The sequence below is a fragment of the Pieris napi genome, chromosome 19 (assembly GCF_905475465.1).
Source record: "Pieris napi chromosome 19, ilPieNapi1.2, whole genome shotgun sequence".
Lineage (NCBI taxonomy): Eukaryota > Metazoa > Arthropoda > Insecta > Lepidoptera > Pieridae > Pieris > Pieris napi.
In genome coordinates, this window is record NC_062252.1 from 1,869,911 (window position 1) to 1,885,389 (window position 15,479).

General features: G+C 35.6%; 1 protein-coding gene across 3 annotated transcripts in view; it reads left to right on the top strand.

The window, feature by feature from the left end:
• Positions 1–2,939: 2,939 nt before the first annotated feature.
• Positions 2,940–15,479, top strand: part of LOC125059010 (fibrillin-1) — a 29,426-nt gene continuing 16,886 nt past the window's right edge. For all 3 annotated transcript variants that reach the window (XM_047663092.1, XM_047663094.1, XM_047663093.1), the window contains exons 1-7: positions 2,940–3,141; positions 4,965–5,139; positions 6,715–6,793; positions 9,044–9,175; positions 9,926–9,998; positions 13,151–13,284; positions 13,813–13,936. In XM_047663092.1, the coding sequence (XP_047519048.1) occupies positions 3,087–3,141; positions 4,965–5,139; positions 6,715–6,793; positions 9,044–9,175; positions 9,926–9,998; positions 13,151–13,284; positions 13,813–13,936 (772 nt within the window). In that variant the 5' untranslated portion in view covers positions 2,940–3,086. The remainder of the gene's footprint in view (positions 3,142–4,964; positions 5,140–6,714; positions 6,794–9,043; positions 9,176–9,925; positions 9,999–13,150; positions 13,285–13,812; positions 13,937–15,479) is intronic.

Genomic DNA, 15,479 nt, shown 5'->3' on the forward strand with positions numbered 1-15,479 from the left:
TTTGTTACACAGACAACCTTTGGCTCGAACGGTTCGGTGAATACTGAACGGCGCACCTCACTCGATAGATCAACGCTCAATGTGTGGACGAAAGCCCATGCCATGGTTTTACTCGACAGTTTAGCTCGATCGAGCAATACCGCACGCGAGCACTGACCTTAAAAACGTTACGTTACATCCACGTTCACACTATCGGTTCTTTACACATAACAGCTAATAAAAATAATCGATGCGAAAATGCTGAAGGTCTATTATGGTCATTATCTCGATCTTAACAGAATCAATCAAAATCAACAGAATCAACACATTGCTTAATTTCAACACACACTGGCGTCACCAAACGCCATGGCAATGTACCTCTATCGAGCACAAGCCACGACATCGGGGCACGCCCACAAGAATGCCTCCATCAAGCATTACACCGGTGCCTCCATCGAGCACTATTAAGCATTGTGTTGACTACCACTAGGCCCAGCAGCCTCAACATCTACTTCGTTACATCACAATCATCTATCACAACTTGACCTTCAGACATTTCTCGCAAATGATCATGGGCGTACCTACTTGAACGTCCGTTTAGAGTCTAGAGCTTTAATAAGATAGCGATCACCATCTAAGACTTCAGATACTTTGAACGGCCCTTTGTTCTTAGAGTCAAGTTTTGTCTGATTAAGCTCTTTTTTTTTTTTTTAAACACTTAGTCACCTACCGAAACCCTAACCTTGGTCGAGTCAACACGAGAATCTGCACAGTACTATTTACCCTAGGTTATGCTATACCAGTCAAAGTCCCGGTCTCCGTGTGACCGCCTGCCTCTAAATTTCCAAGAAATCGTTTCTTTCATTCTGAACCCTAATCGTAACAAAATGAAAACTGCTCACTCGAGTGACTCAACCTTCCTAGGGGTGCTGCAACTTTGCACAGATCCACGTGACGCAATTTCAGTTGTAAACGCCAAATGTTGAACACGCGTTTCACACTTAAGATAAAAAGCGCCTTAAATTCGGTCCACCATTCCAGGAAAAGCCACTCGTGAAAGGCACGCCGATGCTTGACCTTTCAGAGCCTTACTCAGGGCAATAACAAGAGAAGCACCCTGCAATTTTTCGCTTCTCCATGCACATGCTCGCTGTAGTAATCCATGTGCTGATTAAAATCGAGTAAATGCATCGCTTCGTTAAGTTGAGGGGTTTTCATGGTCTCCAATAACGCCATGAAATTCAGGTTCTGAGCTTCCAACAATCGCTGCCATTTTTCGTTGCTGTCACCGCCATGTGGGTCGTGTGGTTACATCCCACTTCTGATGTAGGATTTGGGTATGACATTTTAATAAATAAAATGCCACTTAATGTTCATATAATAATTCTATTTTAATCACTCCTAATTTACACAGAGTAATTAGAGTAATATGAGTCAGGGATAAGCTCGCAAGGAACAACTAGTGCACCGAGCCACGCCAGAGCCGAGACTGCCCGCGTAAGGCCCGCTCCGCCATTTATAACGACAGACTCAGTAGTGGGGAGAGTGGGGAGACTTGAAGAACCGGCTGTGACGTGCTCGATGCAGGTGTTGTTTGCTATAGGCGCGTACGGCGGTACAGGCGCCGACATATTCATAATGTATAAAAGTAATTATATTGTGATACTTTAAATTAACTTTAATGAACCGTACCGCGACCTTTTCTTAAAAAATGGGTTTTTAATATGACACACTTCAGTTTTGAACTCTCTCATTTAACGATATTATTAAATTGATTGCATCTAATTAAAGGGACAAATAGAAAATTATAGAAATTGATAACGAGTTATCGTTTGACCTTGAGGTCAGCACAGCGAGATCCAGACAGAAATAAACAATGCGCATTCCTACCAATTCCATGAAATCTGATAAGAATCGTATAATTAAAAGGCTGGTAACGCACCTGCGGATGGTATCCATTGGCCAATTAATTAAGGTAAGCTTCTCCTGGGTTCTATTTACGGCCCTTAATTAAATAAACTAACTATTGAAAGTGTAGTAAAATGTCAAATCTATCTCTATCTGCTAATAGTGATCATATATCTTACGACAAAACAAATAAACCAGCATTTAAATTATCAATTTCACGTGTAAATTAAAATATTAACGAGAAAACCTTCGGGAATTTTAATTAAAAATCCCCAGAAACAAATTAATGTCCTGTCTCTTGTGTGTCTTGCATACTTCATTATTTTGTGGGAGGGATAGAGTAGATTATGTATAAAACAGATGTGACTATTATCTATTTACAGATAAGTTATATGCGCTTCTTATTTTGTTCCGTCTCTATACCCTAGGTATCCACACGATAGTTACTTCTACTGGATTGGAGCGAAGTTTATCAGCATTTTCCTATGGAAGTTTATAATTCTATAGGAAAATTTAATGGTACGTCATAAAACGAAAATAGTAGTATAAAAATACACGATAAATAACCTATCCTAACCTAACTGTTAAAGGAATGTTTCCAATTTTTTTATGCATTTTAATTTGTGTACCCGTATGATCCCCCCCATGTATCTCGCCGTAACGTTTTTCAGTACCCTAGTACAGTACTGTACTCAAGTATAGTAAAACGTTTCGTGACCACCTTGTGTCTCTTTAGTTACTATTATGTGGTGTAAGTCGAAAATAATAATATTAACAATAACGCGTAATTCAATCCCCGCCCCGCATAGTAACGTTTTACAAAAGGACCAAAAAAAACGCGTTACATAATACTTGAACGCTCCCTTAGCAGAAAAATATTGATTGGTATAAATGGATGCTAATACAACGTACTTGATGCTCGCAGCTATAAACTTATGTTTAGACTACCTAGTACTAAGCTACGTACTTTTAGTGGAAAAAATAACAAAAACATAAACACATCTATAACATTAACTAGTCTTTGCCAACCGAGATGGCTGCAAAGAAGCAGGATCGAAATAGATTACATCGCGCACGCACCCGGCGCACACTGCGCAGGACAAATCTTGATTTAAAAATTCAGCTCTTTCACACGTATGAAACCGGAGTGAGATGGAGCGATAGTGTTATTAAGACAATTGTTTGTTTATTTTGTGATTATGTGGAAGTACACAGTTTTATTTTGTGTGTTTATTTGTTTATATGGAGTTAAAGGTAGGTTATAAAAACACTTTGACTTAACGTATTGAGAAAGCTTCTCTTTAGAAGCCTATGGTCCTTACGAAAGCTTATGTTGCCATGTAAAGCTACACTTACATTTTGCTTTGTAAGCTAAACAGTTACCAAGACTATAAAGGCCGATTTACACTATCTTAGTGTTTAGGAGAGTGCTTTAGTACAACTTGAAAGGCAAGTTCTTTAGCGTAGCGTTTACTAAAGCAAGTAGCGTTTACATGTTTCAACTAAAGTACTATCCTAAAGCACTCTCCTAAACACTAAGATAATGTAAATCGGCCTTAACTTTCGTTGTATGTCGCTCACCTAAGTTTCAAGTTCCCATACATATACTTAGAACAGAATTTGTGTTAGTTTTGCATAATTACACACACATTTGCAACGCGACGCTAATAAAAAAAATCATGTCAAATCAGCCCTTTGAAGTTAATTTCCATAATAAATGAGTAGATACATTAATGCTTCTAAGATTATAATCACATTATTATCGTAACCTATTTTGACAATACCTACCCATGTACAGCATGTATGATTATTTTTAATTCACACATTCATAAATTATCTAATAAAGACCATGATTTATATTGAAGAAATACTTTTTTATTCTTTAGGTTTAGATTTATAAATTCCACGTAAAGATAAATGAAGTACTTAAAAATTAAAAATGATGCAGTTTTTAAAATGTCTAAAATAAAAAAGTATTTTTGACCAATGTGTTTATTAAATATTAATGTTTTAGTATTTCTCACTGCGATCTCAAACTCGATTCCCACCAAAATAAACGTCACATATATCTATCTAACCTACAACATCCAACGTGTGATAGTCTTGCTTTAATTTCCAGTGATATGTTAGTGGTATTTGAAAATTATGCGAAATTATGTTTGTACGTTACGACACTTCGCACAACGGTTAAATTAACTGAGTTTAAGGAGGTTAAATCCGCGAGTTTAAATAAAGTAGGTCGTGTTTTTCAAGATATTTTAATTGGCGACATTTAAATGTCGGAAGAGTGGAACCGGGACCACGTGGTCTTTCGGAATCGTTGACACTGGTGGATCAGTGTCTGAATCAATGGCGCTACAACTTTTTTAGGTCTGGTCCTCAGAATTCAGTATCTGTTTCATGATCATTTGGAAATTAAATAGGCAAGTAGGTGATCAGCCTTCGTTGGCTTTTTCGATCTAAGGCAAGTCGGTTTCCTCACGATGTTTTCTTTCGCCGTCCGAGCGAATGTTAAATGCGCACATAGAAAGAAAGTCCATTGGTGCACAGCTGGGGATCGAACCTACGACCTCAGGGATGTGAGTCGCACGCTGAAGTCACAAGGCCAACACTGGTCAATAATAATTAGCCTCATTTATTCCTTGAAACATTTATAAATTATATACACTCAGAAGTCTTTATTGTGGGGGAAGGGGGGGGGGGGGGGCGCTCTTTTATGGAGGAGTTGCTCTCCTTTTGATCTTTGATAAATATAGCCGAAATATAACAGTTATAAATTGCATAAATTTAGACCTATTAAATATTGAAACCCATACATACATGTACACACTCCGAAGTCTTTATTGTGGGGGGGGGGGGCTCTTTTGTGGAGGAGTTGCTCTCCATTTAATCTTTGAATAAATATAGCCTAAATATAACAGTTATAATTTGCATAAATTTAGACCTATTAAATATTGAAACCCCTACAATCCATACATGCCTTATGAATTCTAAATTCAATACTTTTTACTATTTCCAAAATATAATGTAGCAGTGAGAATTCGGTAGCCGAGTAATTAATTAAATCTGTTTTCCAGCTTCACTCTCAGACCAGTTAACAGAAACAACACAGCTATGTTGCAATCAGGGTACAACGTACGCAAGAAACCATACATCCGATGACTGCTCCTCATCAATACCTCCAGATGTTCCGTCAGCTTTCGGCAGCCTCTGCATATTTGCTATGGATCAGTGCTGCAAAGAATATTTTCAGTGAGTTCATAACTTCTTTTTGATAGCGAATATGATTTTTTTTTTATAGAACAGGGGGCAAATGGGCATGAGGCTCACCTGATGTTAAGTGTATCAATGCCAGAGGGCTCGCAAGTGCGTTGCCGGCCTAAGTAACCGTTAAAATATGAATTGGATGTGATGTATGAGCAGTGTTGGCCTAGTCGCTTCAGCGTGCGACTCTCATCCCTGAGTTCGTAGGTTCGAGCCCCGGCTGTGCACCAATGGTCTTTCTTTCAATGTGCGCATTTCACATTCACTCGGACGGTGAAGGAATCGTGAGGAAACCGACATTAGATTAGACCGAAAAAGTCTACGGAGTGTCAGGCACTGGAGGCTGTGATCTACATGCCTATTAGATTGAAAAATGATCATGCAACAGATTCAGAAATCTGAGGCCCACACCTTAAGAGGTTGTAGCGCCACTGTTTTTTTTAATTGAATGTCAGAGATAATTATTATAATATGTTAGTTAAATGAAGCTAATGTAAAAATGGTTTAAATAACCATATATGGTTAGTCTTATCTCTTCAAAAAAAGGGTAGGTAACGAACTTGCAAACATTCTGGCAATGTGAGTGTCTATGGTATCACTTAACATCTGATGAACTTCCTCACCATTTGAATAGTTAAAAAAAATGCACGTCGTTCAATATTAACCAAACCCACGTGGAATGTAACTGCTGCTAAGCTGTGTTAATCTTAAACTAATCTAAGCGCTTGCTACATTGTATATCCTCTATTTAAATCTTCAAATTCCTAGTAATACCATAATGACCTAATTTGGAGTCTAAACACCCACTTTGTTTATATTGATTTATTTACATAAGCGTTTCATACGAAAATGTACTCTATTAGTATTAGATTAAGAGTTAAGCTTTTGTTTTGAAACTTACGAATTAAGATAGCCGAACAAGGAAAAGTTTAGATTATTATGTAATTTAGGTCAAGAACAATACATTTAAATTATTTGTGTTACTAGAACTTGTGGGTTTAAGAAATTTATTGATGGGTTTTCCTGATCATAATAGCTAAGTTAGATTAATTAAATCATATCACTATTTATTGCAAAGTTAGAGGAAATTATAATCTACAACATAGTTAATTTTTATACGGGTTGCAGACCAAGAGCTAAGCTAAGTTAGTTTAGCTTAGCTCGCATAGCTGACGCAGTTTTACATACTTGTGTGCAGACCGCAAACTATGCGAACTAAGCTATGTGAGCTAACTAAAATATGCGAAGCTAAGTTAGTTGTGTATGCCGATGCGCAGCTACACGAGCTAAGCTAAGCCCCTCCCGCTACTCCGCACACCCTTTGCACATCCTTCGCCGTACTGACTGAGATTTGGCTTAGTTGTTGGTCTGCACGCTATTTATTTCTAGCTTAGCTTAGCCTAGCTTGCTTGGCATAGCTTAGTTTAGCCTTGGCATAGCTTAGTTTTCGATCTTCAACCGGCTTAAAGCAGGACTTAGGACACTCAAAATTTGTTTGTGTTAAAGAACGAAAGCGACGAGTGTTGAACTTCGATGTGTTGTTGATGATCTTTTAATTTGCAGGAAAAAACGAGACTGTGAAGGTGGGATTGAATCAGCGACCAGTACCAACACTTGTGGAAGTACCCCAGATTCATCTAAGGTAAGTTTCAAGAAAAATATTTTACCTGTGTTCTGTACCTACGTGTAATTATTTTTATAGAGATTAACTTTAGATCAATATAAAATTTGTCAAAACGAGTATAAAATTATTCGTTGTCGTCATACGTTATGACATTCAGAATGGTACGGATTTTTGTTATCTCCTTTCCCGCGGCGGATAAATTTAAACTTCCATTATCTGCATTCTACAATAAGATAGGAACGGAGAATTAAATATAGTATATTATATTCCCGTAACAACCGTACTAATGCTGTCTTCATGTCACGTGGCAAATTATGTCGTTCGATATTATGTAGTTTATTATGAGTAAGTAAGATTAACTAATTTAAAAAAGATTAGTTTGGCTTTTGGTTGGCCATGTTCAAATATTTTTTTTAACCCATTTTTTACGCCCGTCCCACAGTCTTTTGTTATTATGCGACATGTTCACGATACGTTCTTACCCGCTCTACGCCCTTGACTTGCGAACTGGTAGTAAATATAAAGTAACAATTATTTTAACTTCTTTTCGACGTTCATAAGTGTACTTGTTTACCTATATGAATAAAGATACTTTGAGTTTGATAAACACCGCATTCACCGCGTTAAAGTATTACTTAACCAAACACTAGGTAACTGGGTAATGAGGCATTGTTATCGCAAGATAATACAAGATTGTTGTTAGTTTATAGGTTATACAAATTACACTATGTTTCGGTTCAGACGCGTACGTAAATTTGGCTATGATTTTTGAAGTGAAACTTCTTTAGAATCGTTGTGATTTCAAACCGGATGCAACGGAAGAAGCGACTGTTAAAAGAGACAGACACATAAATTAATAGGATTTGGCGTGGGAGAGAGTGAGATAGGAGGCATTATACAGTGTATAAACTTTAAATTACTGTGTATTTGAACATTTTCTGAAATAAAAAAACAGATTTGATTAAAATTAAATAAGTAAGTCAAGTAAGTAGTTTAAATATAAAATTAGATTATTTATCAATTTTATTTACAAATCATTAGTTATAGAAACTTTTTGAAGTGAAAACTTCGTACTACACTTAATTAAAAGTTTATACACTGTATAATGCTTCCTATCTCATTTTCTCCCACGTTGGATCTTGTGAACTTTTATTATTTTAGTTTTTACCAAATTAATGATTGATATTAAAGTTATAAATAAAAATTTAACATTAAAATATATATTTTTTTAAAGAAAAGATCCTACTTAGATAGAGAAAAAGTCTAATTTACATATTTTAATTATAAAAACTTTGTTTTTGAAGGTTTCACTTGTACCACGTGTGAATTGGACACATGATTTTTTTTAATACTGTCTAAACTTAAAATACATTCACAAAATTCTGCAGAGTGGTTGCGGGCTAAAGATACTTTCAACGCGTTAATTTCTCGCGTAGATGCCGATCTCGTGGTAGTGCGTAATAATCATTTATCTTAGAATGTCCGACATTAGTCAATTTAAAAATACTCTACAGGTATTCTTGATTTCTAGTAGGTAATGAAAGTTTTTTTAAGTAGTCCAGGAATTTTTAGTTTGATTTTAAACAATTCTTGATTTCAAGTAGGTAATGAAAGAATTTTTTAGCTTGATAAACTGTAAAAAATAAAAACAAAAATTCAAAACGAAAAACTTTCTTTTATAATATTAGAGAAAAGATTTATTTGTAAAACTTCAGTGTCTTAGTTGTTTTTTTTTATTTTTTTTCTTGTTTTCTTTCTTATGCCTATACACAGCATTTGACGTAGTTCTTTTTTGTGGCAGCAAAATAAATTCATGTTTCGGAGTTCCGACTCGGGATAGGCCAACATACAATTGCCCATGGGTAAAACATAATTTTTTAGATATTAATACGTTCTATAATACTGTACAACATTTTCTTGTTCTACATTAATAGTTTCCACAGCGCACGCGATGACAAATTTTTTATGGACAATTTTTTCACATCTTGGGTATCATACACATCTTATTATTGCACTTTCATAAGGATCTCTATTTTTTTTAAACATTTAAATGCCTTTAGTGACGATGCAACTTTCTAATGGTGAAAGAACTTTTGAAATCGGTCCAGTAGTTTTCTTGTGAAAACAAACATACAAAAACACAAATGTTTCCTCTTAATAATATTAATATAGATATCACTCGCGAATATTTAGTTGTTTTTCTGCATAAAGCAATCGATAAATTTGCTCACCGGCTAATCGGCTATATGCTATATATGTTAATTCCAGAAATGTTGCGTGCAATGTGTGAGGGGAACGTCAGTCGGCAAGTCCCGTGGAATAGCGGCGTGCAATGCACTTGTTGACGGAAAAAGCGCAGAAGAGTTATTAGCTACTGACGCGTATACTGAATGTTGTAAGGTTAGTTGCATCAACAGGTATTTTCCAATACTGTACACGATATTATGTTGAGGTTTTCATACGGGTTGCAGACCAAGAGCTAAGCTAAGTTAGTTTAGCTTAGCTCGCATAGCTGACGCAGTTTTCCATACTTGTGTGCAGACCGCAAACTGTGCGAACTAAGCTATGTGAGCTAACTAAAATATGCGAAGCTAAGTTAGTTGTGTATACCGATGCGCAGCTACACGAGCTAAGCTAAGCCCCTCCCGCTACCCCGCACTCCCTTTGCACACACTGACTGAGCTTTGGCTTAGCTGTTGGTGTGCATGCTATTTATTTCTAGCTTAGCTTAACTTAGCTTGCTTGGCATAGCTTAGTTTAGCCTTGGCATAGCTTAGTTTTCGGTCTGCAACCGGCTTTAGTATCTGATACTAAATTGTATTCAAAGTACATGCTTGCTTATAAGGTCAATAACTACTATACGAATTTGTCTCCCCAAATTCGAGCACAAAGTAGACGGTTTCTTAATTAATAAGTGGACTTTCATATGACATTTTTATATGCTTTATATGTGCTTTAGTTGCTTAATTTTACTAGATTTTTTATAGTATCACAATGGAGCTACACTCCTACGAAGCTTAGTTAGTACATTTTAATAAAGCACTAATTCGTGGCGTTGTTACTTTTTGAATTCAACAATTTAAAAATAATGCACTTTTGTTAATATAATATATAAAAATTATGAAATTATTTTTGATTGTATGATTACAGAAAGCAGCGGAGAAAGCATCTGGTGCTAAGCCAACTAGACCTCCATCTGTCTCCATATTCAAGAAGGATGAAGGTAGACATTTATTTATTTCCTTATTTCCTATTTTTACAGTAACTTAATACTAATACAATAGAAAACTAACGTAAAACATAATATAAACATAACAAGTAAAAACTTAAAAACTTAAACCATTTTATAACTAATTATAAATAATGAAATTCTTTTATTTATTTTATTAACTTGAAAATATTAGTACCTTTTTAGGTCTAGCTTTAAATTTCTGAATCTGTTTTGGGTCATACACAAAACGAGTCAGAATTTTGTGAAAAAAAAACATAGTCAGAACTTTTACGAAATCAGTCTTATTTATTACCTTATAATCATAGCATTTAAATGACAATATAAAACAAGATCGTTTTTCAGTTTTGACTGAAATATTAAACTTTTAATTTTTTTTGTGACCACTGAAGGGACATACTTCCACAGAATAGAACAAAAACAAAAGCAATCGTTACGTTAGTCTTAAAAAGTTATTCATATAAACAATACAAAGTAAAAAAAGGATTTTAAAAGATATCATCATCACTCGAATCAAAAAATGAACGGCCTTTACATTTCTTTTGTGGTGCATTTGAGTCGTCAGAGTCACTGTATTCTGGGAATGCACGGACTCTGGATTTTTTGGGTGTTACTTTTGGTGGCGTAATTGAGTTTTCCAAGTCACTTACATCAAGGGTTGGACAGAACCTGAATTTATTAGCAGTTACTGAGTCATCAGTGTGTATTAATTAAATTTGGCTTTTGTGGGGTTAATGGTTGACGGGTTGGGCTTGGTGATGATTCCAATGATGGTGTATTAAACAAGGGTTCAAGCAGAGTTGGGGTTGTCGGTCCAGTGGCTGTAGAGGCTGATGTAGTGTTATTAGTGGTTGCTGGACTGGGGGTTGAAGAAGATGTAAAATTCTGTAGAAGTTGTGTTTCTATAAAATTACACGAAATGCCCTCAACCTCTATTTGTCCAATTTCAAAATGGGTACATTCAATATGGGCTGCACATAATAAGCAGCTCAATCGTCTGCAACGTATAATGTTAGGTGCTTTTGCACTCCATGCAACCTGATGAATCTTGAAGGTCCCTTTAAAAGGACGAAGTTTGACGTTTGCAATTTCTTGTATATGAGATACTTCATTATCAATACGAATAATTTCAATGCCTTTACAGTTACCTTTTAAACATGAAATAAAACTATCAATGTTCGATATATCTTGGCCATTTGTAACTGCATTATCGCATGTCCGTTTTATGCATCCACCTACCCCATCAGGAGCACCTTTGCCATGTCCTGCCTCGCAGTTAATGATTTCTGCTTTTGAAATTTTGCTAAGATAGTTTGCTATTAAATGAAACATTGTTTTATTACGATACTGGGTAGTAGGCCCATCACTGAGTACATGCAGCTGCTTCAAATCTGGTGTAAGTAACTTTATTCTTTGAATAACAGGTTTTAAATGTGCACAAATGAACACGGGATCGTGTCTTAAGTTTTCTGATACAGTGCAAAGACATGTGGTTTGTGTAAGGTTTGTTGGTGGCTGATTATTTGACGAGTAGTACACACATGTATGAAGTGAAAGTTGTGCTTTAGATCCGCCAAAATGGGCTGATTGAATTTCTGATCCATATTTGCAGCAATAATTTTCTGAAAAATCAATATGAAGTAAGCCATCTGTTGGCGTTAAGTTTTGTTTGATTGATCGAATAACTCTGTGGTGGTTTTATTTGCAAGATGTTAAAAATATGTAGGTAATTTTGTCTTAAAAATATAAACGAGTAATTGATGAGTAGTTTTAACGGATTCTTTAATAGTATTTTGGCTTAGCTTTTCTTTTCCTTTAATGACTTCTAACACTTTTTAGTGATCCATCTTTGGAAAATAATTGTATCATTGCCATTGATCACATTAAAATTTACTGTATTCTCAGAGCATTGCAAACACGTCCTTTCCAGGCAAGAAACACTGAGAGTGTTGTTACAGCAGAAAGCCCTGGCAACATCAGTAGCGGTAGAATAACGTATTATCTTAGCTTGGCTTAAAGCACGAGCAATAAAATCATTATTTTACAAATTAAGAATACACTATCGTTACTTTCCAAATAAATATTGCTCTTTTCTGTGGACAATGTCTCTCGTGTGGACTTCTCAGTCCACAGAAAAGATGTCCACAGGATGGACTTTTATTAAAAAAGTAAGCATTGCTCGATCAGTTTTGACGTTATACAAACAATTTAAAACATTTCGAAACCACTCCTAATAAGAAACGATGGCTGCATGCTAATCGGTAAATTCATTAATTACTTACTAATATACACCAGGAACAGGAAAGACTCACTGATCTTTGATGAAAACTCAGTAAAATTTATAAAAACTGTTGTAATAAACTACGAGCGCTCAGTCACTCAATCCAAACTGGCAAACGCCAGCCGTGTATTGTGGCCAGTACAAAAAAATAATTGTGGAATAGTATTTTGAGTTAGCTCGATAAAATCGATTGAATTTTAGGTCTACAGAAAAGACGTGATTTTGCATAACCAACTGTTTATTGCTAATTGTGTAGGTTTAGCTAGATATATATTTAATAACTTGGTAACATTTTAACATTCAGTATACATATTATCGATAATTAATATTTATTATGAGATAACACTTGTTAATTAAGAACAGCATTTGTCAAAATGTGCTTACCACGTTCACGAACAGTCCACAGAAGGGGACATTTTAAAACTTTTCTTTTTTTTTCAACAAATTAGTAACTAAATAATTCCATATTTAGCAAACGTAAATGAAGGAATATTTGTGAATAATATATCAAAATATATATCAGCATAAAAAAAGTATTATTTTTAAACAATCCTCAACCTGAACAAGCCCATGAGTTTGACCCTTTTATGATCATTTGTCAATCAAATAGACAAGTAAGTGATCAGCTTGTTCCTGACACATGCCGTCGACTTTTTGGGTCTAAGGCAAGCCGAGCTCACGATGTTTTCCTTCACCGATTGAGCGAACGTTAGATGCAACATAGAAAGAAAGTCCATTGGTGCACAGCTGGGGATCGAACCTACTACCTCAGGGATGAGAGTCGCACGCAGAAGCCACTAGGCCAACACTGCTCTAGTTTTATAGATGTTTTGCTTAATATAAAAGCCTTATAAAATCTTTACAGAAGTTTATTCAGTGTGCGAGGAATATGCTCCAAATGAATTGTGTGCCCATCATTGTATACCGATACCTGGTTCCTATAAATGTGAATGTAACCCTGGATTCATGCTTATGGCTGACGGACGGAACTGTAAAGAGGTAAAATTTTCAATTGTTCAATTTTAGTAATATGAACCAAGAATACTTCCAGCTTTATTTCTTTTGCGATTTCATAGTCTGTAAGAGAGATAAGAGTCTGTAAGAGATCTAAGAGTGAGCGTAGAGGCTATGAGAACTTGGAGAAACTGATCGTGGTTGGTAAGACAGAAGGCAAAAGATCACGTGGCCGTACACCTACCAGATGGACCGATCAAGTGAAATACTCATCGTTCTCAAAATTGTACACTGTCTTTAGAGACGCGCTGGACCGAAACCGGCGGAAACATATAGTCCGCTCCAGACACTTTCTTGGTGACCACGACTCTCAGACTCAGCTGAGCTCACTCTCTGACTCTCAGGCACTCTCAGCTCAACATATTAAAAAGGTCGGCAACGCACACCATTAGTCCATTAGCTGCGAAGACCGCCCTTTATGGGCGTCAACAAAAACTATTTAAGCTGCCTACTTTACTAGATTTTTTGTCGTTATAACAGATTTTGACTGTATATAATTAAATTAAATTGCAGGTGACGAAGAATAGGTGTAAACCCCACAACCCGTGCCAACATAAATGTAATGATAATGGCGTTGAGGTCAAATGTTCCTGTAGACGAGGGTATCGGCTTAAGGACGATGAAAAATCTTGTGAAGGTATTTTCTTTAATTAATTAATAACACTATGCGTACAGACTAAGCCAATACCAGATTAATACAAGATTTTTATTTTTTTTAAATATATTATATATATAATAAAAAATATAGAGAAATATCATCACTGCATCGATATTGACATCGTAAGTAAAGTAAAGTAAAGTAAAGCAAAGTAAAGCAAAGCAAAGCAAAGCAAAGCAAAGCAAAGCAAAGCAAAGCAAAGCAAAGCAAAGCAAAGCAAAGCAAAGCAAAGCAAAGCAAAGCAAAGCAAAGCAAAGCAAAGCAAAGCAAAGCAAAGCAATGCAAAGCAAAGCAAAGCAAAGCAAAGCAAAGCAAAGCAAAGCAAAGTAAAGCAAAGCAAAGCAAAGCAAAGTAAAGTAAAGTAAAAAATCATTTAATCACATACGTAACATAGTGTACACTTATGACATGTCAGTAAAGATATACATATTAATGCTTCTAATTTTACATTTACTGCCAACTCTGCCACTCTCAAATCAAGGGCGTAGAACGGGAGAGAAGAACTGGCAATAAACTCTCCGCCACTCTTTTTAATCGCCAGTTTTTTGTTTTACAAAATGTTTGTAAGGAGCTGCAACCATTACACCATGTCCCATGTGACATTTTAAGTAATTAATAATAATAACATAAGTTAAAAAAAAACAAAGACTTGTTCTCTATCAGCAGGAGGCATGGTGAAATAGGAGCACGCACTTACATTCTCGTGGGAACAACACGCAAACACATAGTCGAAATAACCAACATCACCGCATACACGAATTCTCGTTTAGTAGGCGTCAAGTTGTTAAAGTGCGAGTACAAAAGACACGAATTATCGTACAATATTTAATTTAATGTTGTTAGAGCTAAATAAAATTTATGCTATCTATGCTTATAATCCTATAGTGCCTACGTCTGGCTATACTCTTGGGGGGTAACTCGACGATTTAGGAAATCGCCACGCTTATAAAACTAAAAAGGCTGAGTTTATACAGAATTGGCGCGTATATACACAATTTCTTCGATAAGGCCAATAAAGTAAAGGCGATATTACTTATCTTGTACATATCGAAATAAATTACATATTGAAGCATGCAAAAAAAAAATTCTAATAACCAATCACTACAAAATAAATTAATAAAAGCACTATTTAGATACAACTTTTAAATATAGACTAATAAAATCTACCAAGAAACCAAAATTATGACGATTAAACCACTATATTATGTTTAGAGAGGTGCTACTCTCCATAGTAGCTTATCATTTAAAAAAACCAAACACACCACGTCACGCAATGCTCGACGAGCAAGTTTGCTTATCTTGCCGAAGCCGCATACAAATTATTTGAAGAAGTCTATTAAGTATGAGGGTGTGCAATTATTTAATCAATTACCGTCTCAAATTCGTAATATTAGCGCGTTTAACCAATTCAAAAGGGCATTAAAGACACAAATCAGAATGAGCCTAGTAAACTAAAATTGGGACGGCTAATTTACGTATATCTCGTTCGTATATACATATTAAGTTTCTCATGTAAATAAAA